This window comes from Tenrec ecaudatus, chromosome 7, assembly GCF_050624435.1.
Source record: "Tenrec ecaudatus isolate mTenEca1 chromosome 7, mTenEca1.hap1, whole genome shotgun sequence".
NCBI classification, from domain to species: Eukaryota; Metazoa; Chordata; class Mammalia; order Afrosoricida; family Tenrecidae; genus Tenrec; species Tenrec ecaudatus.
Genome location: NC_134536.1, coordinates 152,090,204 through 152,116,791, shown reverse-complemented (window position 1 = coordinate 152,116,791; position 26,588 = coordinate 152,090,204). Strand labels below are relative to the sequence as shown.

Here is a 26,588-nt window from a genome sequence, read left to right as displayed (position 1 = left end):
TCCTCTGAGTAAGCATAACAGTCTGATCATTAAGACATCTGAAAATAAATACTAACAAAAGACATCATTATTTTTTTAAAAAAACATTTTTATGGTGGACAATCATCACTTGCCCCAACAGCCATCTGAAGCCAATAATCCCGATTATTAAAAATCACAAAGTTGTACAAATGTTCTCCTCCTTTTAGAAAATCATGTTCATTTTCTCTCCATGAAACAGGACTGTCTGCAAAGCCTTGAACACATAAGGAAATCCAAGGAGCTAACTTTGGTTCATCAAAGTAGTGACTAGAAGAAAAAAAATAGAGTATTTAGCAATCTTCACATTTTATGTTTTTATTTATTCAGGATAAGTGCTATTTCTAATGGTCTAAAGCAATGTAAGCCTAAACTATAAATTCATAAGACTAAAGCAACGTGGGTCAAATTCCTGAGGCCAGTTTTCAATTTAAAAAAGACCAGCTAATTTATTCAACAAAACAAACTTAAGCTGTCCTTACCTTTTTTCTGGAAGATCATTTAAAAATGAAAAGGGGGAAAACTCACGGAGTAGACATGAATAGTTTCTCTCATTTAAAGAGAGATGTTTTTAAACAAAGGAACATAATTTACTTGCTCTTACAAAGATGACCTTCCTACTAAAAAAGGTCAAAGTATTAAGTAATAAACCTAAAAACAGAATATTTGGCTTAACAGGGGAACCCTTTCGTTGAAACAATAACTTCTATATGAACGTTCATGGCAGCGGCAGTATTCACAGCACTTCATAGGTGGAAACAACCAAAATTTCCGTGAATCAAGTAAACAGAAAATGGCATGGTATATACATAAAATGGAATATTATTCAGACATAAAAAGGAATGACATACAGAAATATGACACAACCTAGAAGAACTTTGAAAGCACTGTGACAGTGAGAGATGGCAGACACAAAAGGCCATGTATGATGTGAGTGGACTTACACTATGTGGCCAGAGTAGCCGTCTCCATAAATGGACAGCAGGGTAGCTGGCTGTCAGTGGTATACGGAGGAAGAATTCAGAGTGACTGCTTAATCAGTAAGTAGCTTCTTTTTTAGGAGTAATGGAAAAGTTCTGGAGCTGGGTAGTGGTGATGGACATACAACATTGTAAATATACTAAAAGTACGTTTTAAATTGTACATTTGTTTTTCATATATGATTGCTACCATCATTTTAAACATAAGATTAAAGTTCTCAAACTTTACATCTTGGGCATAGCTCATAAACGTGACAACAAAAGATGTTATTTTTCAAAGGAATGCCGCAAAACTTAATCTTGGAAATTAAAAAAATTATGATAGAAAGGCATGCTTACTTGAAAGGATCGTGTTCAAGTGTGGTGAAGAAAGCAGGTGGTGCCTAGCTATCAACTGGAATAGCGTATAGGGTCTTGAAGACTTTTATTCAAGCAAGCAGCCAGTGAGGTGTCAACTAAGTCTACATGGAAGTGGAAGAAGTACACCAGCCTGTGGGATCCAAAGACGACAATAACAAAATCCAAATGTAATGAAGGGAAAATTTATCAGAGCTTAAATAAATTGTGAATACCCAATTTGTAGAAGGCTAGTGGGGGCCAAAAATCTATCTACAGAGTACCTAGCTTTGCTATCAGACAGAGATTACTGTGAAAATGATTATGCTATAATATGACACCTGGTCAACTTGAATTTGATCTAAGTTTAAATATTTCTTGCTTGCTCCATGACAATAATTTTCTCTCTAGCTTATTTTAATATTGTTGGTGGCCTTTTATTCTCCTCTTTATTTTATTAGTATTTTTCCTTTCTGTTTTATTTTGATTTTGTTTTTAATTGTTTCTGTTAAGTCTCTAGTTTATGAAGCACAGGAGGTGTGGGTGCAGAGATAGTAACTTTTCAAAATGGGAGCAGAACAAGAAAAATGATCAGTTTGTTCTTAAAATGTACATCTTAACTGGATACAAGGGAATCCAGGGCAGATAACCCCCTCAGGACCAATAATGAGAGTAGCGATACCAGGAGGGGAAGGGAAAGGTGGGGGAGAAAGGGAGGACCGATCACAGTGATCTACATATAACCCCCTTCCTGGAGGATGGACAACAGAAAAGTGGGTGAAGGGAGACATTGGACAGTGTAAGACATGAAAAAATAGTAATAGTTTATAAATTATCAAGGGTTCGTGAGGGAAGGTGGAAAATGAGGAGCTGATACCAAGGGCTCCAGTAGAAGGAAAATGTTTTGAGAATGATGATGGCAACAAATATACAAATGCTTGACACAATGGATGGATGGATGGATTGTGATAAGAATTGTTATGAGCCCCCAATAAAATGATTTTTTTAAAGTACATTTTAAAGATCCGTCCTTTTTCTTCTCATAAGGATAATGACCTAATAGAATATTTCTATCAAGAAGGATAATTATGTAATTTAAGATGATAATGTGACTACACATTGAACTTAAGAAAGGAAAACAAAAAATATGAGAAGGCCCTACAACTTGTAGCCCACGCAGGGTCCCTAGAGTAGCACGTTGACACAGACAAGTCGGACAGAAAAGGCAAGTCTCACCATAGCTGCTCCAGTAAGAGACCAATTTTCTGTGGCAGTAGGAAACCAGTGATTGTACATAAATAAGCTTTTGCCACCACTGTACTTGGCTGAGGACAGCAATAGGTTGATATGAAATTATTAGACTCATTATTTCTGCCACACAAAAAAAAGAAAAAAAAAACACATTAATTACCTTCAACCCAAATTAAAACAAACACCAAAAAAAAAACAACCCAGAAAATGAAAGCCAGATCCACCAAAGGCCCCTGTGAGATCAGATACGTACAAGTTCACATGGCTGAAGACAGCTCCCAGCCAGTCGAAGAGTTCCTGGGCACTGCATGCCACCTCGGGTTCCCCCCGGAGCAGGTGGCTCTGCAGCACTGGGCACTGCAGGTCTGTCAGCAGGTTCAGGCTTAGTTTTGGCTGGTGCTCCTGAATTTGGTAATTGGAAAAGTACGACATCATCGTTGATTCATCTGCACCTTAAAACACAGCATTGATGGTCATTTAGAAAGTTTTTTTTAAAGTTCTGAAGGTACCCTACTCCCATGTAAGATTGGTGGGAAGCAGGCAGAACCCTGGATCAAGTAAGATGAAAGGAAGTTGTGCAAAACTATATTCAATAAAAATCATTTAAGCTGCCTTTGCACCTTAAACTTGCCACAGTTCCGCAAACATTCATCTTCTCTCAGACTTTTTCTAGAGAAGTCTCACACTTTTAGACCTCTACCAAACCCAAACCAAACTCACGGCCATCGAGTCAATATTGACTCTAGTGACTCTATAGAACAGAGTAGATTTGCCTGAGTTTCTGAAACTGTAGCCATTTACGGAAGTAGAAGGTCCTGTCTTGTTCCGTTGGAGCAGCCAGTGGTTTCCTACTACTAACCTTGCAGATGGCAGTCCAATGTATAACCACTACGCCACCAGGGCTCCTTCTATGGCAGCAGTTCTCAACCCGTGGGTTGCGACCCCTCTGGGGGTGGAACAACCCTTTCACAGGGGTTGCTTAAGAACATTGGAAAACACATATTTCCAATAGTCTTAGGAACAGAGACACTCCTCTTCTATCTGTCTCCGGGTGGGTCCACCCACATGCAGACACATCCACATACAAGTACCCAGCATGATGACATCATCACGCCAAACCCATCATATACACCCAGTACAAATAGAGGTGTATGTGACAGGGTTGGTGCCATAAGGTACTTATGTGGACTGGTCACATCTGTGTAGAGAGCAGCTACTGTGTAGAGAGCAGCTACTGTGTAGAAAGCAGCTACTCTTAAAAAGCAGCTACTGTGTTGAAAGCAGCAGTATTGGAGATAAACCATTTCATGAATTATAATTACTGGGTAAATGTAAAACCATGTATTGTAAAATCATTAGCAAACCATCCAATGACAATGGATCGTGTAGAGAAGAACGTTAAGAAAAAAATATATAGTGAGGATTTTTTACAGTATGGCTTTACATCAATAATTACAGCAGGAATTGAGAAACCGCATGTATTGTTTGTTGTGAAGTTCTATCAGCCAAATCTATGAAGCCGAACAAACTATAATGTCATTCTGATAGCAAGCATCCAAGATTTGCTGACAAGGGCATCAACTATTTAGAAGCAAAGCTAATGGACTCAACTTAGTCAGAGTTGACACTGGTGACAAGCACCACAAAGAAAAAGTAGCAGCTGTTGAAGTTTCATATTTGGTGGCACTCAGAATCGCCAGGGCTAAGAAGCCTCACACCATGGCTGAGATTTACTGTTGCCAATGGCCAAAGACATTGTTCGAGTTATGATTGGAGACAAATTTGTTACGAAATTGAGTGTAATTTCCTTATTACGAAATTGAGTGCAATTTCCTTATCTAAAACACTGTCCACAAAGGAATAGAAGACCTGTCTGCTGATATTCTCGATCAGGTAATCCAGGAATTTAAATCTGCTCCACTTGCAATATTTAGCATTCAGCTCGATGAATCTACAAACGTTGCAAACTGTTCGCAGTAGCTGGTTTATGTGAGAAATATTAATGATGGCGACTTAAAGATGAGTTCCTTTTTTGCAAACCTCTTGAAACGACAACTCCTGCACGTGATGTGTTTGACACAGTTGGTACATTTCTGAAAGAGCATCAGAGCTCTTGGGAAAAGCTTTGTGGTGTTTAAACAGATGGTGCTCCAGTTATGCTAGGATGTCGATCTGGATTTCAACGTTTGCTACTGAATGAGTCACCAAAAGTCATCGGAACTCACTGTATGATTCATCGGCAAGTATTAGCAATGAAGATGCTGCCATGAGAGTTACAAGAAGCAATGAAAAGCGTCATAAGTTCTGTCAATTTTGTAAAGGCGAGCACTTTAAACAGTCGACTGTTTTCGCAGCTATGCAACGAGCGGGATGCTAATTCGCCCTGAAGTGAGATGGTTGTCGAGAGGAAAAATTTTAAAATGTGTTTTTGAGCTTCATGATGAACTCAAAACTTTTTTTTTAATCAGAAAGTAAGACCCCAGTTTGAAGCACTTTTCACCGAAAAAAAAGGGAACTTCAGAAAATAGCTTGGTTGCCATCTTGAATGAGTCAAATTGATCACTACAAGGACCAAATGCCACATGCCTCAATTTGTCTGAAAAGATCCAATAATCCCAAATGGAACTTCAGCTTTGGCAAAAAAAAAAAAAAAGAATCAGAAAATAAAATTTATATGTAGCCTACCTTATCTGCTTTCTTTGAAGAACATGACATTGAACCAGACAAAAAGGATTACAATGGTAATTTCTGTGAAAGAACACTTGCACATGCTTGCAGATGAAATTTCATCGTACTTTCCAAATCTACCTGACACCCCATTTGCACTTGCCAGAAGCCCAGTCAGTCATAGTTGAAGATGTTCCTGAGACAGCACAAGAGTTACTAATAGCAATGCAGTGAGAACTGATTTCTCTACAATGCCAGTTACAAAATTCTGGACCAAATGTTTGCAGTCATATCCTGTTCTGTCTGAGACTGTGTTGTGCCTTCTTCCATTTCCAGCAACATATCTCTGTGAAACAGGGTTTTCCGGCTTGTTGGTTATCAAGTCTAAATACAGAAGTAGATTTGCTGTGGAAGATGATCCTCATTGTGCTTTTGCAAGGACTGCCCCGAGAATTTCTGATGTGGTGAGCTATCTCAGCCTTCACACTGATGTTGGCTTATTACGCATACTGTCACAAAACGTAGCAATAGAGTTTACTGTTATTATATTAAGACTTACTCATGCTATATACCATGCTTCAAGACAAAATTTCATTTATTTGTTATTATGACAAAATAATAATTTATAAATTCTCAAGGGTTCATGAGGGAGGGGGGAGAAGGGAGGGGGGGGAAATGAGGAGCTGATGCCAGGGGCTTAACTGGAGAGCAAATGTTTTGAGAATGATGAGCGCAATGAATGTACAAATGTGCTTTACACGAATGATGCATGTATGGATTATGGTAAGAGATGTATGAGCCCTTAATAAAATGATTTTTTTAAAGAAAATACATCTTGCCTATCAGATATTTACATTACGATTCATAACAGTAGCAAAATTAGTTATGAAGTAGCAACAAAAATAGTTTTATGGTTGGGGGGGGTCACCACAACATGAGGAATTGTATTAAAGTACAGCTAAATGATGTAAGAAAATGCTGATACTCAAGAAACTATTGCAGTGAATAATAAAGAGCCTGTTCTCTAATAAGGACTTTCTTATCTTCTGTTGGTGTCCATAAAATTGTGCCGGGCAAACTTCTCGGTTTGCAAATGTGGTAAAATCACAAGTGCTCTGACCGTACTTGACAAATTCTTAAACTAATTAAGAGTTTGAGGAGCACAGAGCTAGTCAGAACCCTGTGTGTGAACGGCGCTCACAGTAGACTTTATGAGCTACTAGTCCTTAGGCAAATCTCAAAACACTCTGCTCCCTTTGAGCCCAACCAGACCTAGGAGAGAACGTGGTGTGACAGACCTAGGCCTCTGGGGAACTAACTGGAAAATCCAAAGACCAGAACATTCCGTCATGCGGCGCGCAATTGGGCCTAAGTCCAAGATGGACCTACGCGTTTCCCCAGTGTCTAAACGAGAATTTGATTCATCACAATCTTATGACGGACCAAAGATGCACTTCTAAAACGAGCAAGGTTTAGAGTGGTTGGTTGTCAGTCACTTGTTTGGTCAAAAACCTTTGAACTATTCAATGAACAGTTACAATAAAGTTAGTATGACACTTAATGGCAGGTCTGAGTTATGACTCTGTAATAATGAATAAACAATCTATATAAGTAACTATAATTAGAGTTACTTTCAAACATTGTTGTCAAGACTGTTTGAGATAAGGTGAGAAACAGAAAAAAATTTTAAAGAATTTTTTTTTAAATGAAAGAGAAAAGTTAGCTGCTCTGAACCCACTCTAAAGATCTCTGAATCTATACATATAAACCAAGGAGACAGGCCACTGGCTTACTGGTCTAGATCACCCTAAACGAGGGTTCTGGGAGCTGTCATAGGCGGCCAGAGCTGTTTTCTCCCATCCAAGTACTAACCAGGCCCGACCCTGCTTAGCTTCCGAGATCAGACGAGATTGGACGCGTTCAGGGTGGTATGGCCGTAGACTGGAGCTGTTTTCTTAACAATGTTTACACATACACGGTATCACCTTCAGTTCTCCACTAGCAGTTGCTCAGGAGTCAATCCCGACTCGTGGCAACCACGTACATGCCAAAGTATAACCGGGCCCATTGAGATTTCCGTAGACAATGCTTTGAAAGAGACTGCCAAGGTTTTCTGCTGATGAACCTCCGGTGAAGTCCAGCCAGTCACTGTTTAGTCAGCAGGCTAGTGGTTAACCATTTGCACCGCCCAGAGACTCTCTTAATTAGCAAAGAGATTTCAAAATCATCACATCATAAGCAATTAACTCTTCGTACCTGTAGGGTACCATGCTAACAGAAAATCAAATTTCAAAGGCTTTTTTTCTTTGAAGGACCACCATGCTCTTTTATAGCTCTTGGAATCCAGGTTCAAAGATAAATCCATCAAATCAATGGTGACAACTGAAAAAAAAAACAAAAGAAAGAAGGAATGTTTTAGACGTATATCCACAGCTTCCACTTTGGGGAAAAAAAAGCATGCTAAAGATCCTAATTAAAATAACATCATATGTTTAATAAAAATTATTCTGTTTCTCTTGAACTCCCTTCTGCTCATCCAAACTCCCCCTTTCGTGGGCATTTCTAACATAGTGGGCTAACCAGAGTAGGTATTTTCATTCATATTTATCTAAAGTCCAATCTACTTATGGACAAAGTAGCCTAATTATTAATGTTTAAACCAGACATTGTTACCAGAATCCAATCTCTCCACACGCATCCTGTAATCATAAAGACTTGAGGGGAGGGAAATGTATTATAAGAGCAAGCTATAGACACCTATCTTGGGTTTACTGCTTTAAAATTTTAACCCAAAATAAAAGATATGCAGTGAAGTATGTCCAATCCTGTCACCTTTACTGTAGCCTACAGATGAAGAAAGTAAATACAAAATTAATATCTTCTCTGAAGCCCTTTGAGCTATCCAATAATTCTTAGAATCAGACGTTTAAAGATAAGAAAAAGTTAAGCTTTTACTGAGCAAAGGGAGTGTGGGTAATTCAAACATTCAAATTTAAATTAGTCCAGGAACTTTACTGATGTTTTAGACTCTGGTAGAGCAAGCCTACTAACTTACTAAATTTCATGACTTTTCGGCCAGAATATCGAGATGGACGACCTTGAAGTCCAGTTTCTTCATAAGTGTCTTTATCCAGTGATAAAATTAATTTCCCTATAAATCAAATAATCCTTAATTAAAGAGATGTTAAAAATATGACAGTCTCTAAATGAAAGCAAGGCGAATCAAAAGATTAGATGGTAGTATAATCATGTAAAAGGATTTTATTGTGGTGTTATTTATTCTCTGGAGTACTTTGAAGCCACTAAAATTAGTAAATTGGAACTATATGCACTTATAGAGAAAAAGGCTATATTTCTTGCTGGTTCCACGACAGAAATTTCTTCTCTGGATTTTTTAATATTGTACGTGGTCTCTTCCTTTCTTACTCTTTATTTTTGTTTTTATATTATTATTTTCTTTCTGCTTCATTTTGCTTTGTGTTTTGTTTCTGTTAGGTTTCACAGTTTATGAAGCATAGAAGGAATAGATGCGTGGGTGTTAAAATTCCCAGGGACAAAGGAACAACTAGTGATCCAAATCAATGGCGAGGAGGGTGTAGGACGCCTGGTGGGGCTTGATGAAGGGCAATGGAACCGAGAGGAATTACTGAAACCCAAATGAGGCTGAACATAATAGTGGGACACAGAAAAGTAAAAGGAAATAGATGAAAGAACTAGGAGGCAAAGGGCATTTACAGAGGTCTAAATACAGGCATGTCCATATGTAAATATCTTTATATATGAGGATGGGAAAATAAATCCATGTGCATATATTTATAGGTTTAGCATTAAGGTAGCAGATGGACAATGGGCCTCCACTCAAGTACTCTTTTGATGAAAGAACACTTTGTTCTATTAAACTGGCATTCCACGATGTTCACCTTCCTGACACAAACAATCGCTGAAGACAAAGTGAGTACATAGCAAATGTGATGAACAAAGCTGATGGTGCCTGGCTATCAAAAGATAAGCGTATCTGGGGTCTTAAAGGCTTGAAGATAAACAAATAGCCATCTAGCTGAGAGGCAACAGAGCTCACATGGAAGAAGCACACCAGCCTGTGTGATCATGAGGTGTCGATAGGATCAGGTGTCAGGCATCAAAGAACAAAAAATCGTATCATTGTGAATGAGGGGGAGCGTGGAGTAGAGACTGAAAGCCCATCTGTAGACAACTGGACATCCCCTTATAGAAGGGCTACAGGGAGGAGACAGCAAGTAAGGGTTCAGTATAGCAACGATGAAACATACAACGTTCCTCTAGTTCGGATAGATAGACACTTCAGGACCAATAAGGAGAGTAGTGATAATAGGAGGGAGGGTAAGGGGAAGGTCGGGGCAAAGGGAGGAACTGATCACAATGATCTTACATATAATCCCCTTTATGGGAGATGGACAACAGAAAAGTGGGTGAAGGTAGACATCGGACAGTGTAAGACATGACAAAATAATAATTATTTATAAATTATCAAGGGTTTGTGAGGGAGGGAGGGTGGGGGGAAAATGAGGAACTGATACCAAAGGCTCAAGAAGAAAGCAAATGTTTTGAAAATGATGATGGCAACAAATGTACAAATGTGCTTGACACATGGATGTATGTACGGATTATGATGAGTTGTACAATCCCCCAATAAAATGATTTTTTTTAAAAAAGGAGTAGATGCATAGAGACAATGACTGACACGCTGGCTTATCAGGACAGGGGTGGGGAGGTGGAGGGGAATTGAGGGGCAAACAATAAATGCAGGAGGGAGAAGGGAGCACTGAAACTGCTTGTGATGATGTATTTTCAAGTCTTTTAAAAAGCCATTTAATTATGGATGTGTATGACATGAGACTATGATAGCAAGAAAACTACTGAAATAAGAAAGAAAGAAACCAAGCTTGACCAATGGTTACCATGGGTGAAGAAAGCAGACTTGTTGCTGAAGGAACACTGAGTTTATGTTAATGGGGTGCAAGAATTGGGAAAAGGAGCTCCATAATGGGTGTACAGCAGGAAGAGTGTAAACAATAGCACCGAATAATACAGGTAGGTGCCCGGCTATCAAGAGACAGTGTCTGGGGTCTTAAAGGCTTGAAGGTGAACAAGCGGCCATCTAGCTCAGAAGCAAAAAAAGCCCACATGGAAGAAGCACACCAGCCTGTGTGATCGATCACGAGGTGCCAAAGGGATCAGGTATAAGGCATCATGCAAAAAAAAAAAAAGATATGTATATGTATATATGTGTGTGTGTGTGTGTGTATGTATGTACATATATACCATATTGAATAAAGGGGGAAGTGCAGAGTGGAGACCCAAGGCCCATCTGTCGACCACTGGAGATCCCCTCATAGAGGGGTTTAGGAGAGATGGGTCAGTCAGGGTGCGATGTAGTACCCAAGAAGAACACAGCTTTCCCCCAGATCCTGGATGCTTCCTCCCCCCAACTACCATGATCCGAATTCTACCTTGCAGGACTGGATAGGGCAGAGGCTGTACACTGGTGCATATGGGGGCTGGAGGTACAGGGAATCCAGGGTGGATGATACCTTCAGGACCAAGGGTGTGAGGGGCGATGCTGAGAGAGTGGAGGGTGAGTGGGTTGGAAAGGGAGAACTGATTACAAGGATCCGCATGTGACCTCCTCCCTGGGAGAGGGATGGAAGAGAAGGGGGGGAAGGGAGACTCCGGATAGGGCAAGATATGACAAAATAACAATGTATAAATTACCAAGGGCACATGAAGGAGGGGGGAGCGGGGAGGGAGGGGAAAAAAAAAGAGGACCTGATGCAAAGGGCTTAAGTGGAGAGCAAATGCTTTGAGAATGATTGGGGCAGGGAATGTGCGGATGTGCTTTATACAATTGATGTATGTATATGTATGGATTGTGTTAAGAGTTGTATGTGCCCCTAATAAAATGTAAAAAAAGAAAGAAAATAATACAGGTAGATGTTACTGACTTGGAGAATGTTTTGTTGGGTATGTTTTTGCCACAATTAAAAAAAGAGTAATTACATGAATAACAATGAGCACGAGGAAGAAGAAAGTGTTCTACAGTTGACTGTGGTGCTGACTGCACAACTGTTCTCGATATGATCGAGCTACTGGATTGTACAGCATGTGGGGCGCAGTGCCAGGAAAACTTAAAAAATAAAATGGGTGTTATTATACAAAGCTTGTAAAAAAAGAAAATTGCAAGCAATGTAATAAAATGTAATTTATATTGACAAAAACAAATAAAAACTCCCCCAACTGTGTGTGTGTGTTTACAATCACATACAAAATAGCTGCAATAACAAACACCAATCAGTTAACAATACCTATTTCTAAGAAGAGGTGAGGGAGTAGGTTTGGAGAAAAGGAGATGAAATAGGGAGAATTGTACTTTACATGCACCCTAATGATTAGATTCTTAAATATATATATAAATTAACAGATCATTTTATTGGGGGCCTTACAACTCTTATTACAATCCGTACATCAATTGCATCAGGCATATTTGTACATATGTTGCCATCATTCTTTTCCAGATATTTACTCTCAATTGAGCCCTAAGTATCAACTCCTCTTCACCCCCCACCCCCGGGACCCCTTGATTATAATTATTATTTTCATATCTTATACCAATCACTGTCTCCCTTCTCCCATGGTTTCTGCTGTTCTTTCCCCTGGAGGGGTGTGGGGTTATGTGTTGATCATTGTGATTGGTTCCCCCTTCCTCCCCTCCACTCCCTACCTTCTCCCCACCCTTCTGGTATCGCTATTCCCATTCCTATTCCTGGATTCCATGTGTCATGAGCTCTTATCTCTTATCTGTACCTGTGCACATGCTCTAGACTAGTCTGAGTGAGAGACAGCACTGGGGTCATGATAGTGGGTGGTGAGGAAGCCTCAAGGAACCAGAAGACTATTGTGTTTTATTGGTGCTTTATTGTGCCCTAGTTGACTCAACCCTGTGACCCCTGTGTGGGGAGATGTCCCACTATCTACAGATGGGCTTTGGGTCTCACTACCGACCCCCACTGTTCTCAACAATGTTTTTGTTTGCTTGTTTGTTTGTTTTGGGTCTTCTGATGCCTGTTACCCGGTCCAGATGACACCTCATGATCACACCTTCATTATATATTTCTTTAATAATTATAAGAAGAAAATAAATGAGGGCCGTTACCATTGGGTAGCAGGGCAACAGTATTATCTTCATCAATGCTTGTATTGTATGTGAGTGCACAGCAGGCACCTGTAAGAAAACACAGAGCAAAGATTACAACCTGCCATTGTAATACCGAATAAATCCCACAGAAGTTTGTGGATTATTTCCACGTGAATGTCAGTCTCACAGGTGAGTAGCAGTCAGTATGTATCACTGTTCCAGCCCACTCATTAAACCTAAAACCAGGAAGGATAAGCCAGAAAACAAGGAAAGATACGTGCTAGATATAAATAAGCTTAGATATAAATGCCCACCGTATACACTGAAGGAATTCTTGGATAAAATTGATTACTGAAGCCTACAGGGAGTGCATTCAATATGCACTTTCTGACTGACAGCATGATTTCAGAACAAGGAATGATTAATCACCAAAGAGACGATTGTATACCATTACCATGGTGCAAAGAGATGAGTGTGTACCATTACCACGGTACATAGATAAATCATGGTGTGTCTTCTGGTGTGCTAAGAATAAACAGCCTGCACAGAAAGCCCTGTTTTCATTCTGTGCCAATCAGTCCCAAAGCCATCTTCAGTACTCTATCTACACATCTACACATGTATTTCTAACCACTAAACCACACGAGTGGCCAGGACAAATCCCTCTCTCCCTCGAAAACCCTTAATAAATTATATATATATCATATCTTACACCATCCACTGTATCCCTTCACTCACGTTTCTGTTATTTGTCCCCCTTGGGGGCAGTGTGTGTGTTATTCCAGTCTAGTAGTATTTGTGATGTAGAAATGGGGTCATTATATTTGGAGGGGGGCGGGGAGGAAGCATTGAAGAACTAGAGAAATGTTGTGTGTTGCAACAGGGCCATACTGCACCCTGGATGAGTTGTCCCTTCTGTGTGACCCTTCTCTGGGAGGGACTGTCCAGTTGTCTACAGATGGGCTCTGGGTCTCCACTCTGACCCCTCACCTTCACATAGATATAATTGTTTGGTTTTGGTCTTGGGATACCTGAACTCATCAATATGTCGTGATCACACAGGCTGGTGAGCTTCTTCCATGTGGACTTTGTTGCTTCCCTGTTAGATGGCCACTTGTTTACTTTCAAGCTTTTAAGACCCTAGACACTATCTCTTTTAATGGCAGGGCACCATCAGCTTTCTTCACCACATTTTCTTATGCACCATTTTGTCTTCAGAGATCGTGTCCTCAAGTTGAGTATCACACAGTACGAGGTTATTAAAACAAAGTGTTCTGTGTTGAAGGACGGCCTAAGTAGAAGCCTAGACTCCATCTGCTACCTTAATACTTTTAACACATAAATATATGCACATAGACCAATACCCCTTTCTTTAGACATTAATGTATTTACATATATCCCTCTCTATCGAGGGCTTATCTCCGAGTTCTGTCCTCTCTTTCCGTTTACTTTCCTCCAGCTCCACTATAGAGCAGTGTATTAATAGCGAGCACTGCAGGGCGGCCCCAAGCAGAGCCATGTGGGCCCCTTCCCTAGGAGCATGGACAACAGAGGACAGGACTGAAGGGACAGGCTGGGGAGGGCACTGGTCTGCCCCATTCTGACAGGAGCAAACTAAGAGGGAAAAAGAAGAGGAGGGCGGAGGGGAGACGAGAGGAGAGGGTGGCATTCCTGCCAATGCACTAAAGGACTGTAGGGCCAGTCCCAGCCGGGGACACTGTCCCCTCAGTGGCCCACAGTGCTCCAGGGACAACACTGGAGACCCAGTGCAGGAAGTGTGTCCAGTCCGACACCCACACTGCGGGGTGAATCACGAAGGGAACACAACAGAGCAGCCAGGGGAACAAAGCCAGGAAGTCCCCGAGGAACCCCAAAAGTAGACTTCGGGCTCAGGGGCAGGACTGGGCACCCTACCATTCTTGGTTGGGGGGCATTCATGAAAGTCAGCAGATAGACCCGGAACTATTTATAACTACCACATTTATATATGTCTATCTATAGAAGATAGTCAGGTTAAACAGTCCCAAGGAGAAACCAATGGGACTGATGGTTGGGGAGGGGGCACATAGGAGAGGAGGAGGCAGGGTGAAGGGAATGGGAAGCCAATGAACTCAGGGGCAGGGGAATAATAAGGGATCTAAAATCTATGATGAGGAGGGTATAGAATGCCTGGTGTTGTTGATCAAGTGTAATGTAGCCGAGAGGAATTAGAGACCCGAATGAAGGGTGAACATGAGAGAAGGAGAGACTTTCACCCCTGATCCCATGAAGAATTAAGCATATGAAATCTGGGGTGGGCAGAAGGTGGGGTATGGTAGGGAATTGGAACAAAGGTGGACTAAGCAGGTATAATATATCGAGACTATATTTCCCAGAAATCCTTTCTATCCCAAGCAGAATTTCCTCTTTCCCCTCAAATATTTAAAAGCCTGTTTTCACGTAGGCCAGGAGAGGAGCGTCCTGGGTGCATCATGGAGGCTAGTGTGGCGATTTCTCTTCCCATTCCGGGGGCGTCTCAGGGCAATTTCTCTGTGCAAAATCCCCATTTCGTGCCTATCAAAGTAAATCTTTATTTTGGAAAGGCAAGAAACCGAAGCTCTGCTAACAGCAGCCATCAGTGTCTGTCTGTCTAAGCACAATACGAGACTAAAAGCACATTTTTATTACTGTATATACTCGTGTATAAGCTGAGTTTTTCAGCACATTTTTAATGCAGTTTTTTGTTGTATAACTAGGTGCCTGGGCTGATATTCGGGTCAGCTTATACCCGAGATATACAGATGTTTTTCCCTATTCTACTTTATGCTAAAAAATTATTAACATAAACTTTATTATAAAAGCAGTCAAGAAGAGGTTGGTCTAAAAAGGTGAAATAAAGGAAATAGAAAGATAAATTCTCTTTCTTATATGTTCCGGCTCTGAGGACACTTTTAGACCACACTAAACGATATGTGTGTCTCTCTCTACATTTTTCACTTTCTGTAAGCATACTACCTCTTTCTGCTTTTTCAGGAATTTTTCCTGGCCACCTGTGGAGTTGCGTAGTTAGAAATATATGTATACAGAGTACTGAAGATGGTGTTTGGACTGGTCAAGGCTAGAATGGAGACAAGGATCTGTGTGTAGCTGCAGCTGTCTACAGAACAAGTACTTTTTGGCTTCTGGCATGGACACAATTCTTTTTTTTTTTCTTTCTCAAAGGTTCTGTATGTATGTATATAATTAAATTTCAAAAACACCTCAACCACCGCTATCACAAAAGAAAGTTTCATTTGGTTTTCTTTTTAAATCACTTTCCAGATCTTAAACTTGTCTTCAGCATTTTCGTCAAAGGACTCGCCATCTTTAAAAAAACAATTTCCCTAAAAAAAACCCTCATCAGATAAAAATTCTACCCAAAAAGCAAAGAAGGCCTTTGTAATCTACAGCAATCCTCTTCTCACTTCCCCTAGTCCTTAGGGCTGAGCAGCAGGGTGCGGTTCAGGCAGGAAGCACCAGGGATAAATTCCCTCAGTACAAGGCGATGAAGCTTGATGGCAGAAAACTGCTGAGACTTCAGGGAAGGGTCAAGGGCTTCGGTCAGAATCACTGCTGGAAAAGGAGGAAGAACACTTGCCATGCTTGTGGTTGTTTGCACATCGTTTTACGGGCTTTCTTAATTTTCTTCCGCATCTTCTTGTTCATCATCATTCCTGGTCCTACCACGCCAGGAGAAAAGGGATTCATAGGAGGCAAAGCAGGGGCAAGTGGTGGGTCTAGAGGAAGGTAGGAGCCTAAAGGGGGGTAGTGTCCCGGGGGGGTTGGCATCCCAGACATCCTGGTTGTGGTACAAGTAGAGAAGGCTAACATAGGGAAAAGCTAGAGTCCCCTGGGGAAGCCCTGGGGGAGTGAGAAAGAGGGAAAGGGGATGGAGGGCAGGCAGGGTTAGTAGGTGGTGGATGGACAGGGTTGGAACTAGGGTGCATGATGTTGGAGGGTATGGATTTGATCCTAGCTGCCCAGCATTGGCGGTCCACATGTTCAGGTGTTCCCCCAAGTCTTTCCACCTCCTACTGGGCTTGATTCATCCTTCTTTTCGACCTCCACGGACATATTTCCCCCTCTTGATTAGAGGTTGCATCTAGCATAATGATCATTAGACAGGGATGGAGCTGGGATGCAGATGGTGGCCAATGCACTCACTTTAACCTACAGTACTGGATTTCCGTCGGGTGTCACCTGTGTCCACCAGGAGACGATGTCCACTACTTTGGTCCAAGCCATTCCTTTTCCTCTACTACATGTGAGCCAGCAGTGAAAGATAATACTGTGAGCAGAATGCAGATTAAATCACTGCTATCCCTTGTAAAGTGGCCTAGCTCACATGCCTATTCCCAATGGCAATGTGGCAGGTAGGGCATGGGAGCGTAGGTGGAGATTTGGACTGGGCATGTGCGGCATCCATGCACTATCTTGGGATTACCTAGTCCAGAAAACATTGCTACCGCTGGTGGAATTTAGCCAGTTCCCTTCCCCACGAATATTTAAAAGCCTGTTTTCATGTGAGTCCGGAGAGAGAAGCACCACAGTCAGTCCTGGAGGCTGGTGTGGAAGTTTCTTTCTCTCCCATGAGTTTAATTAAATTTCTGTGTGGAAAAAAAAATTCTGTGCCTCTTGAAAAAAAACATTCTGAGAAGGCAAGAACCTGAACATTCAGTTAAAACTCAGGGGCCAAAAAAAGCAGTTCTCAGAGAGCAATCTCTAACAATCAACATACACATGAAGAAAGAAGAGAAACCCCAAATCAACACCTTAACACAACACCTCCAACAATGAGAACAAGATAAACTATCAATCAGCAGGAGAAAAAAACACCATAAAGAGTAGAGCAGGAAGACGCAAACTGGAAAACAGAAAAACAATGTAAAAAGTCAGTAAGACAGAAAGTTAGTTCTTTAAAACAATTAACCAAATTGACAAACCGCTAGCTAACTTAAAAAGGGAAAGGAGGACTGGATGGTGGTAGCAACTATACCATACAGCTTGACGTGATTGAACTATGGAATGATATAATGCATGAACTCCTAATTAATAATACAATTTAAAAACTACATAGATGAGTTGAACAAAAAGAGAAGATGCAAATCTCAAATTAGCCATAAAAAGGGTGACATCACAATGGATACAAATGAAATAAAAAGAATAACACACTGTTATGAAATGACCATACTCCAACAAGTTTGATAATCTAGAAGAAATGGACAAGTAACTAGAAACAGAGCCTTTACTCAAATTACCACAGACTGATGTAGAAAACCTGAACAGATCTCTTGACAAACGAAGAACCAAAGGTCATCAAAAAAATTCCAACCAAGCAAAGTCCAGAACCAGATGGCTTCACAGGGAATTCTACCAAGTATCCAGGGAAGAGCTATCACCAATTCTACACAAACTATTCCAGAATATACAGAAGAACCACACACGTCGAAACTCATTCTATGAAACCAACCTAAACCTTTACCAAAACCTGGCAATGACCTCCCAAGGGCAGAAAACTACAGACCCATATCCCTCATGAACACAGCAAAAATTCTCAACGACAGAATCCAACCAAATATCAAAAAATGATTCACCATGATCAAATGGAATTCATACCAGGTTAACCAGGACAGTTCAACATTAGAAACACAATCAATGTAATACATATATAATTAATACAAATAACAAGAACCACATGATCTGTGCGGTTAGTCTATGTCAACTAGACACTACTGGGTGAAGAGCCAGGTGGAGTTGAATGTATCAATCAGGCCATCAATCAGCCTGATGACACCTCCTCAAGGGTGTGGTCTTTGCAAAAAAAAAAAAAAAGAGAGATCGTAAGTGGAGCCAATTTTTCTTTGGCCTTAAATTTTAGAGCAAATCATTAGTTTTGCATTCAACAATCCATACATCTTTTGTTTCAGCTAACCATTGTAATCCCCCCTCACTGTACCATCCTTTATCCCACTTCCTCCTTTTTTTTCCCATTCTTCCATTTTCTAACCCTCTGAACTTTGACTTGGGGTAAATTCTGCTCCTTGGATCTTAAATTCTCTCTTACTCTATCCAGGATTTTGTAATGTTGTGTCAGGATTCACAGGAAAGGTTCTATCAGGGACACAACCTATTCGATCTTTATGGTGAGTAACTAATCTGAGAAACTGAATAATATGAAGAAACAAATGAGACCTCCTAAAAAATTTTAATTTTATAAAAAGACTTTACCATAAAAAGTGAAAAGAATTTGCAATAAATGGTTGCCATTGGTAGTGGGATTATAAGAAGTTTCATTTCTTTCTTGCTCATCTGTAATTCTGAATTTTTTCCTATAATGTTTGCTATTTATATAATTAAAAGGGAAAATAAACTAATTGTAAAACATATATGAAAAGACAACTGATTAGAAGGAAAACTTCGGAAATAAAGGGGGTTCATTCTATTTTTCCATAATATTTTGAAGCTTCCTTATATACAAATTATCTAGCAACCAAATATATTTATATAAAAACCTAATAACAAATATATATAAACTTCAAATATAACAATAAAACATCATAAAATGGCCAAAACTTCCACCTTTTTGAAGTCCATTCACATAACAACTAGGATGAGGGGTAAGGCTTATCCATTGCTACCTGGGACGAAAAATGGTAGCGCCTACAGTCAGTGTGGAAAACAGTGCTGAGTTTCATAAAAATTAATCAAAATTGAACCACCAAACAATCAGTTCCACTGCTAGAACCTATGGAATCTGAAAGCAGTGATATGAACAAGATACATGTATAAAATGTTCAGTGTAGCACTATTCCTAGTAGGCAAAAAGTGGGAACAACCTAAATGCCCATCAGCAAAAGAATGGATAAACAAAATGTGGTGCAGTCAGAAAGAGAAACGAAATACTGATCCATGCTTCTACATGGATAGAGCTTGAAGATACTATGCTGCAGGAAATATCAATTGCAAAAGGATACATATTGTATGACCTTACTTAAAACACGTAGAACAGGCGAAAGTTTATATAGACCAAAGTTTCTTAGTGATTCCTGGGGATGAGGGCCCGGGTGGGGTGGGGTGGGGGTTGTAACAGCTTAGAGAACAATGAGTTTCAGTTCACAATGGGAGAAAATTGCATTAATTCCGGGTAGCGTTAATGATTAATGTTATGGTCAATAAATTGTACACATATAAAAAGTTGAATTGGCAAGTGTGTGGATAATTTACAACAACAAAAACTGCAGCTAATGAGGATACTAAGGTGGAACCAAGCACGTCATGGGAGTCAGTTTTGAGGTTTACATGTTTTCGGTCATAGTTTCATGAGCTATCCCAGTTAACTGGCTGAAGATTGTGCTTAGTACTTCTGTTCTACTTCTTAGTTTGTTGTGTAGTGCCTGTGGCCTTAAAAACTCTCAAGTAGCCATCTAAGGTACAATTGGTCTCTCCTCTTCACCTGGAGCACGAGGGGAAGAAAAAGAGGGACAGAAGGAGGCAAAAAAAAAAAAATAGTATAATTAACTGCCTCTGACCAGCTGCCTCCTTTACTTTGAGAGCAAACGAACTGGTTAGTACTTATTACCACTAGTGAACATTTTGGTCAAAGAATACAGAGGAATCCTCATCAAAAGGGAGAAACTGCCAAACAGTTTTCCATATTCCCATAGAACACAAATTTTCTGGAGCGATGACGAAGGCTGAATGAGCCTTGTTATCAGTTAATCTTTAAACTTTAAACCAAAAATGTCCCCTGAAGTATTCTTAAAACCAAACCAATAGTTTAGCTCAATTAGTAAAAAGGGCACTGTGGCCCTTTAAAAACGATGGTGAAGTGTTAGGCTGCTAACCTCAGGGTGAGCAGTTCGAAACCACCTGCTACTCCTAGGGAGAAAGAGGAGGCTTGCTCCTATAAAGAGTTATACCCTTAGAATCCCAAAGGGGCAGTTTACTCTGTCTGTTGAATCTCTGTAAGTCAGAATTGCTTGATAGCAGTGAGTCGGGAGTTTGGTAATGTGAGGCCTAATTCAGAGGAGCAGCTTCAAAGAGTAGATGGGAAGTTTAGGGGGCAATGAGTATATGTTGATGGGGCAGGAACAATCTGGAAAAGGAGGATGAGAATGGCCGCACAACTTAAATGCTGCAATCAATAACACTAAATTGTACACGAGAAGTTGTTGACTTGGTGGATGTCCCGCTGTGTACGGCCTCAAAAACAATAAAACATTAAAAAGAAACATCTACCAAAATGTTGCTTTCTAAACTACTTCACCTCTTTGAGCCCCAGTTTCCACTTCTGTAAAACTGAAACCATAAGGCATACTTAAATATAACATATAGAAGTACCTGATAAGTCAGCTTGTGTGATCCAAAGATGACAATAACAAAATCCAAATATGAAGTACCAGAGCTTACATTGTGAACATCCAATTTGTACAAGGCTACGGAGGGCAGCGGGAGCCCAACACCCATCTGCAGACTATCTAGTCAGATTAATCCACTGGCAGATGCCCTCTAGCTACAGGCAAGGGTCTCAAACAGCTTTACTATCACACAGAGATCACTGTCATCTTTTTTTTCCCTCCAGAACAGGTATTTATTGAACTACTTGATGCAAGACACTGAGTTAAACCTGGAAGGGGAGTGGGGGGCTGCCTGGCACTGTAATCTCTCTTTTTTTTACAGGGGAGAGCGCAAACGCAGCTCCCCACTACCACAAACTATGCAGTTGAGTTTCCCACATTTGGGGAAATCGCAGGGGTCAGCACATCCAGAGTGCAATGGATAAGCCTCACCCTGGGAAAACCACCTTCGTGGTGATCATGGTATCTCCCCTGCCAGGTAAGTATTGCACTGTAATCTTGATCATGTGGGAACAAACTTGATACTTGGTCATTTAACTTCCCTCTTGACCCAACCAGAATTTGTTCTAGGTGCAAATATTTCTTGCTTGTTCCAGGATAAGTTTCTTCCCTGGCTTTTAATACAATACTGATGATAGTCTTTAATTTCTTATTCATGATTTGTATTTTCATCTTTAGATGCTTATAATTTTATCCTTACCACTTTATTTTGTTTTTTACTGTGTCTCTTAGGAAGCACAGAAGGAGTAGATACGTAGAGAAAATAACTGATGCAAGGATTTATAGGGGATGTAGAGGGGGTGAGAGATAGGGAAGGTGAGGGGATTTAGGGAGCAAACAATGAATGCAGGAGGGCGAAGGGAGCACTAGAATTGATTGTGATTACACAACTAGTTTTGAAAGTGATTTAACCATGGAAGTTTGTGACAGCTGAATACTGTATCAAGTAAACTACAGGGGTTACAAAGAACCAAAGAACCAATAGTTACCATAGGTGAAAGGGAAAGGGTTGTCGCTTAGGGGCATTGAGTTTATGTCAATGGTGGTAGAATCATTTGGAAAAGGGTATCAATACTGGCTGTACAGCATGAAGAGTATAATCAGTGACACTGAATTATACGGGCAAAAGTTGTGGAATTGGAAAAAATAATTACCTGAGGCATGGCAGAGGGGGTTTGGGAGGACATGGAGCACTAACAATGAATAGGGGGAAAATGTTCTGAAACTGATTGTGGTGGTGACTGCATGACTTTTCTTAATATGACTGAATGCTTAAATTGTTCGATAAATGAAATATATGCAAATAAAACTAATAAAAATTTTAAAGTGCCTGATAATCAGCAAGTATCTACCTCATTGACAAAGGAATATTAAAATCTAATACGGAAGAAAAGTTGATGTTATGCGTCCAAAGAAAGGGTGCCCTGCTTTTTATGTGGTCCCAGTAGCATGAGAATGAAGACAGCTTCCAGATATTCTTGTGTTGTTCACAGAGCCACTGCAGAGAGCAAGCATGCGGTTAAAGAAGGGGCTTCTATACCTGGAGCTCCACTGGGGTGACTTTGTAGTGAGGGCAGGCCTACTTTTTAAAAAACAAGCAGATAAAACAAAACTAACTGCCATCAATTCCTACTCCTGGTGGGTGACTTCATGTGTGTCAGGGTGGAAATGCACCTGGTGGGTGACTCCATGTGTGTCAGGGTGGAAATGCACCTGGTGGGTGACGCCATGTGTGTCAGGGTGGAAATGCACCTGGTGGGTGACGCCATGTGTGTCAGGGTGGAAATGCACTATCAGTGGCTGGCTTTTCAAAAGCAGATCGCCAGACCTTTCTTCCAAAGCACCTGTGAGTGGACTCAAACCTCCAACGTTTTGGTTAGCAACCTGTTGCACCACCCAGATACTCTCTAAAGGCACCAAGAAATACAGTTTCAAACACAGGACAGTCAGGAATCTAGAACCAACCAATCAATTCAGTTGATAGAACTAGGAATGGGGTAAGAAGAGGAAGGCTAGAACCACAAAATCCAAGATCCAAAATCACAACGAATACTTAGCTATAAATAGCAGGTGTGGTGGCCAGAAGAGAATACCCTTTGAAACAGCTCAAGACAGAATGGTCTTTGAGGATTAACAGCCAGAAGTAGTGATCTCAACAGAGAAAATGCTACACTTTCCTCTCCATTAATCCTTCCTCCATTATGAAGATTGCATCATAATGCAATCATCCATTATTATGATTATTCATGTTGCAACGCCCTCATGCAACACTGTGGACAGATATAAGAACAAACATCTTATAAAGGTGGTGGGGGGCAGGATGAGAATGCTGGGGAAAGTTGGGGAAAGTGTTGTATGCCACATGATCACCAGCAGAAACCAAAAGTCAAACTCCCTGCCAGTGACCCCAAGGACGAAGCAGAACCATTCCTTAGTTAAAAAATAATTATTATTATTATTATTATTATTATTATATATATATATATGTATATATATATATATACACACACACACACACATACACCATAGTGAATGAAGGGGGAAGGGCAGAGTGGAGACCCAAGGCCCATCTGTCGACCACTGGAGATCCCCTCACAGAGGGGTTTAGGAGGGGAGATGGGTCAGTCAGGGTACGATGTAGTACCAATGAAGAACACAGCTTTCCCCCAGATCCTGGATGCTTCCTCCCCCCAACTACCATGATCTGATTTCTACCTTGCAGGACTGGATAGGGCAGAGGTTGTACACTGGTACATATGAGGGCTGGAGGCACAGGGAATCCAGGGTGGACGATACCTTCAGGACCAGGGGTGTGAGGGGCGATGCTGGGAGAGTGGAGGGTGAGTGGGTTGGAAAGGGGGAACTGATTACAAGGATCCACATGTGACCTCCTGCCTGGGAGATGGACGGCAGAGAAGGGGAGGAAGGGAGACTCCGGATAGGGCAAGATATGACAAAATAACAATCTATAAATTATCAAGGGCTCATGAGGGAGGGGGAAAAAAAGAGGACCTGATGCAAAGGGCTTAAGTGGAGAGCAAATGCTTGTACGGATGTGCTTTATACAATTGATGTATGTATATGTATGGATTGTGGTAAGAGTTGTATGAGCACCTAATAAAATGTAAAAAAAAAAAAAGAAAATGATTAGGGCAAAGAATGTACAGATGGGATTTATACAATTGATGTATGTACATGTATGGATTGTGATAAGAGTTGTATGAGCCTCTAATAAAATGTTTAAAAAAATAGGTATAGAAATAAAAGTCTCATTTTCTCACTCAGAGAGGCTTTGGGGTTTGAACTGCTGACCATAAGGTTAGCAACACAAGGGTAATCCTTGAGGCCACCAGGAGCCTTTACAATCACTACAGGCCCTAATTAAAGCAAGAGAAGAACCCTGGCACTATGGTGTGGTCTGCCCATAATCGTTCCCAAGATCACAGACTTCACACAGTTCTCCTTACCTTTCTTGACAAAGGTGTTGATGAATTCAGATGAAATTAGTTCATAAAGAGGTAAGTTCTTCACAAAGTAAAATGGTGCATTTTCCATAACCAAGCTTTTCAGCTTTTTTGAGAGTATCCCACATTCAGGAATCAGAAATGAAACCTATTGGAGTAGACAATATAAACCAGGTCTTATTTTCCAATAGATTAACATCCGGGCTCTTAGGGAACAAACAAGCTCTTGAGAGCTGCTACCTATTTCCCCACTTGTTTCCCTGAAACAGAAATATGGACCAAAAAAAGAAAAAAAAGCTAAAGTTAACTTACCAATCTGATGGAAGGAGAAATTTGAGAATCAAAACTGTTTCAACAGGAAAGAAACTTGTCTCATTTGTGTGAAACTTTTATCTTCTGCAAATGAGCAATCTATTCTACTTCCTGTTCCTTTTCCTACTCATTCAGTCACAGTAGCACCGTGTGTTAGAGCAGTGGTTCTCAATCTGTGGGTCGCGACCTCTTTGGAGGTTGAACGACTCTTTCACAGGGGTCGCCCAATGTTTAACAGTAGCAAAATTACAGATATGAAGGAGCAATGAAAATAATGTTATGGCTGGGGGTCACCACAACATGAGGAACTGTGTGAAAGGGTGGCGGCATTAGGAAGGTTGAGAACCACTCTATTACAGATCAAAATTCCACAGAAGTTTCTTGGCTTTAATTTCTATGGAAGCAGACTGCCAGGACTTTCTAGGCATTCTTTCATTTACTGCCATCAAGTTGATTCCGACTCTTTAGTGACACTATAGGACAGGGTGGAACTGCCCCGGTCTGTTTATGAGACTGTAACTCTTCATGGGAGTAGAAAACCTCATCTTCCTTCTTCCGAGCCGCTGGCGGTTTTGACCAGCTGACCTTGTGGTTAGCAGACCAACACAACAAATTAGTAGTCCCTTGCAAATCATTTGTATCACCCAAAGCCATCCACGGACCTGTAATACAACAGAACATCCCCGAATTTGTTTACCCTGGTATTATCTTATTATTGAGCAGCGAAAATGCAGCATCCAATTATTGAAAGGATACATGGAAGCAGAAATACTTTTGGTTGTTTGCATTTTGTAGGCTGAGCTCTCCATGAGTCTTAAATGACTTGATTTCAGTGTTCGCTTTTTCCACTCCAAGCAAAGATGCTTGCTAAATCCTGACAAGTTTCAAAGGGTGCCAAGTTCATGGGCTGCACAACTTGAAAGCCTTTTTCCTCAAACTGTAATGCCAGTCTTCCTGAGGAATCTGGCTCACCAGGTCAACCTAAATGGTGATTTAGTTAATTAAAGCACAAAATGCTTAAACCAGTATCACCCTCCAAAAAACACAATCAGTGCTGAGTCATTTCTTACTCAGAGAGACCCTATAGAACAGGGTAGAACAGCCCTTTCGGTTTCAGAGACGGAAAACTCTTTACCAGAATGCAAAGCCTCGTCTTTCTCCCCCAGAGCAGCTGTTGGTTTTGAACTGCTGACCTGGCAGTGAGCAGCCCACTGCATTCCCACTACGCCACCAGGCTCAAACATCCACAGCTGGAAAGGTGCACCGTGATTGGCGAAACCCGAGGGCTTCGGGCAGAAATCTGATTCCCACAGGCAGTTTATTAAAAGCATAAATTATAGCTGCTGCAGTGCTCTGGAAAGATTTGCAGGCGCGCAGGTTGAGAAGGTATCGGGCTGCGCAGAGAAATGGGGGTAGGGGTGCGGGGGGGGGGGCAGTGCATCCCTGATGTGGGGTAAAAGCGACCAGCACGTGGTGGGCTGAACAACGCAGAGGTCAAGGGCTCCAAACTCCCTACGGTGGGGCCTCTCGGCACAGAATGAGCCCGTGCGCCCGCAGATCGTCCACCCCAGGTCGGGTTCCAACCCGGCCCTGGGAGTTGTTAACAGTCCACTCGGGCCTACAACACCCCTACTTGGGAACGCTCAAGAAACTACAGCTCCCAGCATGCCCTGAAAGGGACTTCGCTCCCCCCGCCCCCATCCCCGCTCCCGACTCCCACGTCCCACCCAGCATACGTCGTGGGAGTTCCCGCCGCCACCGGCGGAGCCCGTCGCTCCCACAGCCTGTCGCGTGCTCGCGGAGCGGGATGCCGCTGGCCCGAAGTTGACCCGACTTACCTTGTAATTGTGATATTGCGTCTCCACGAGGTGCTGGTGACGTGACTTGTCGTGGCCGAAGTTAGATTTTTCGCAGACCAGCAAGTGCCGCGGTACCTCCTGCAGCCTGCGCAGCGTGGCCATACTCTGCCAGCTTCCGGATAGACGGCCATTGAAGAGATCAGCTCGCCCCGCCC

General features: G+C 41.4%; 1 protein-coding gene and 1 non-coding gene across 4 annotated transcripts; both read right to left on the bottom strand.

Annotated features, from left to right (window-relative positions):
- RPP40 (ribonuclease P/MRP subunit p40) lies at window positions 1-26,588 on the bottom strand. 3 transcript variants are annotated; one of them, XR_012785402.1, is made up of 9 exons: window positions 26,413-26,588; window positions 24,266-24,410; window positions 12,442-12,510; window positions 8,308-8,403; window positions 7,509-7,634; window positions 2,839-3,037; window positions 2,571-2,705; window positions 1,338-1,488; window positions 165-288 (listed from the first exon to the last, which is right to left on the bottom strand). XR_012785402.1 is itself a non-coding variant. In XM_075555248.1 (8 exons), the coding sequence occupies exons 1-8, from the start codon at window positions 26,533-26,535 to the stop codon at window positions 90-92; spliced, it is 1,092 nt and encodes a 363-aa protein (XP_075411363.1). In that variant the 5' UTR covers window positions 26,536-26,588; the 3' UTR covers window positions 7-89. The 3 variants fall into 3 exon arrangements, 2 of the variants coding, with proteins under 2 accessions (XP_075411364.1, XP_075411363.1); XM_075555248.1 differs by lacking the exon at window positions 1,338-1,488 and having other exon boundaries at window positions 7-288; XM_075555249.1 differs by lacking the exons at window positions 1,338-1,488; window positions 2,571-2,705 and having other exon boundaries at window positions 1-288.
- On the bottom strand, window positions 21,118-21,284 carry LOC142454158 (U1 spliceosomal RNA). Its single transcript, XR_012785678.1, has one exon. It is a non-coding gene; the product is annotated as a U1 spliceosomal RNA (small nuclear RNA).

Coding starts and splice junctions, on each gene's coding strand:
- RPP40 (XM_075555248.1), bottom strand. CDS start 26,535: ATGGCCACGCTGCGCAGGCTGCAGGAGGTACCGCGGCACTTGCTGGTC. Junction 24,411..26,412: donor CGCAATATCACAATTACAAG/GTAAGTCGGGTC, acceptor CTACTCCAATAG/GTTTCATTTCTGATTCCTGA. Junction 289..2,570: donor CTCTTACTGGAGCAGCTATG/GTGAGACTTGCC, acceptor TTTTTCTTCTAG/TCACTACTTTGATGAACCAA.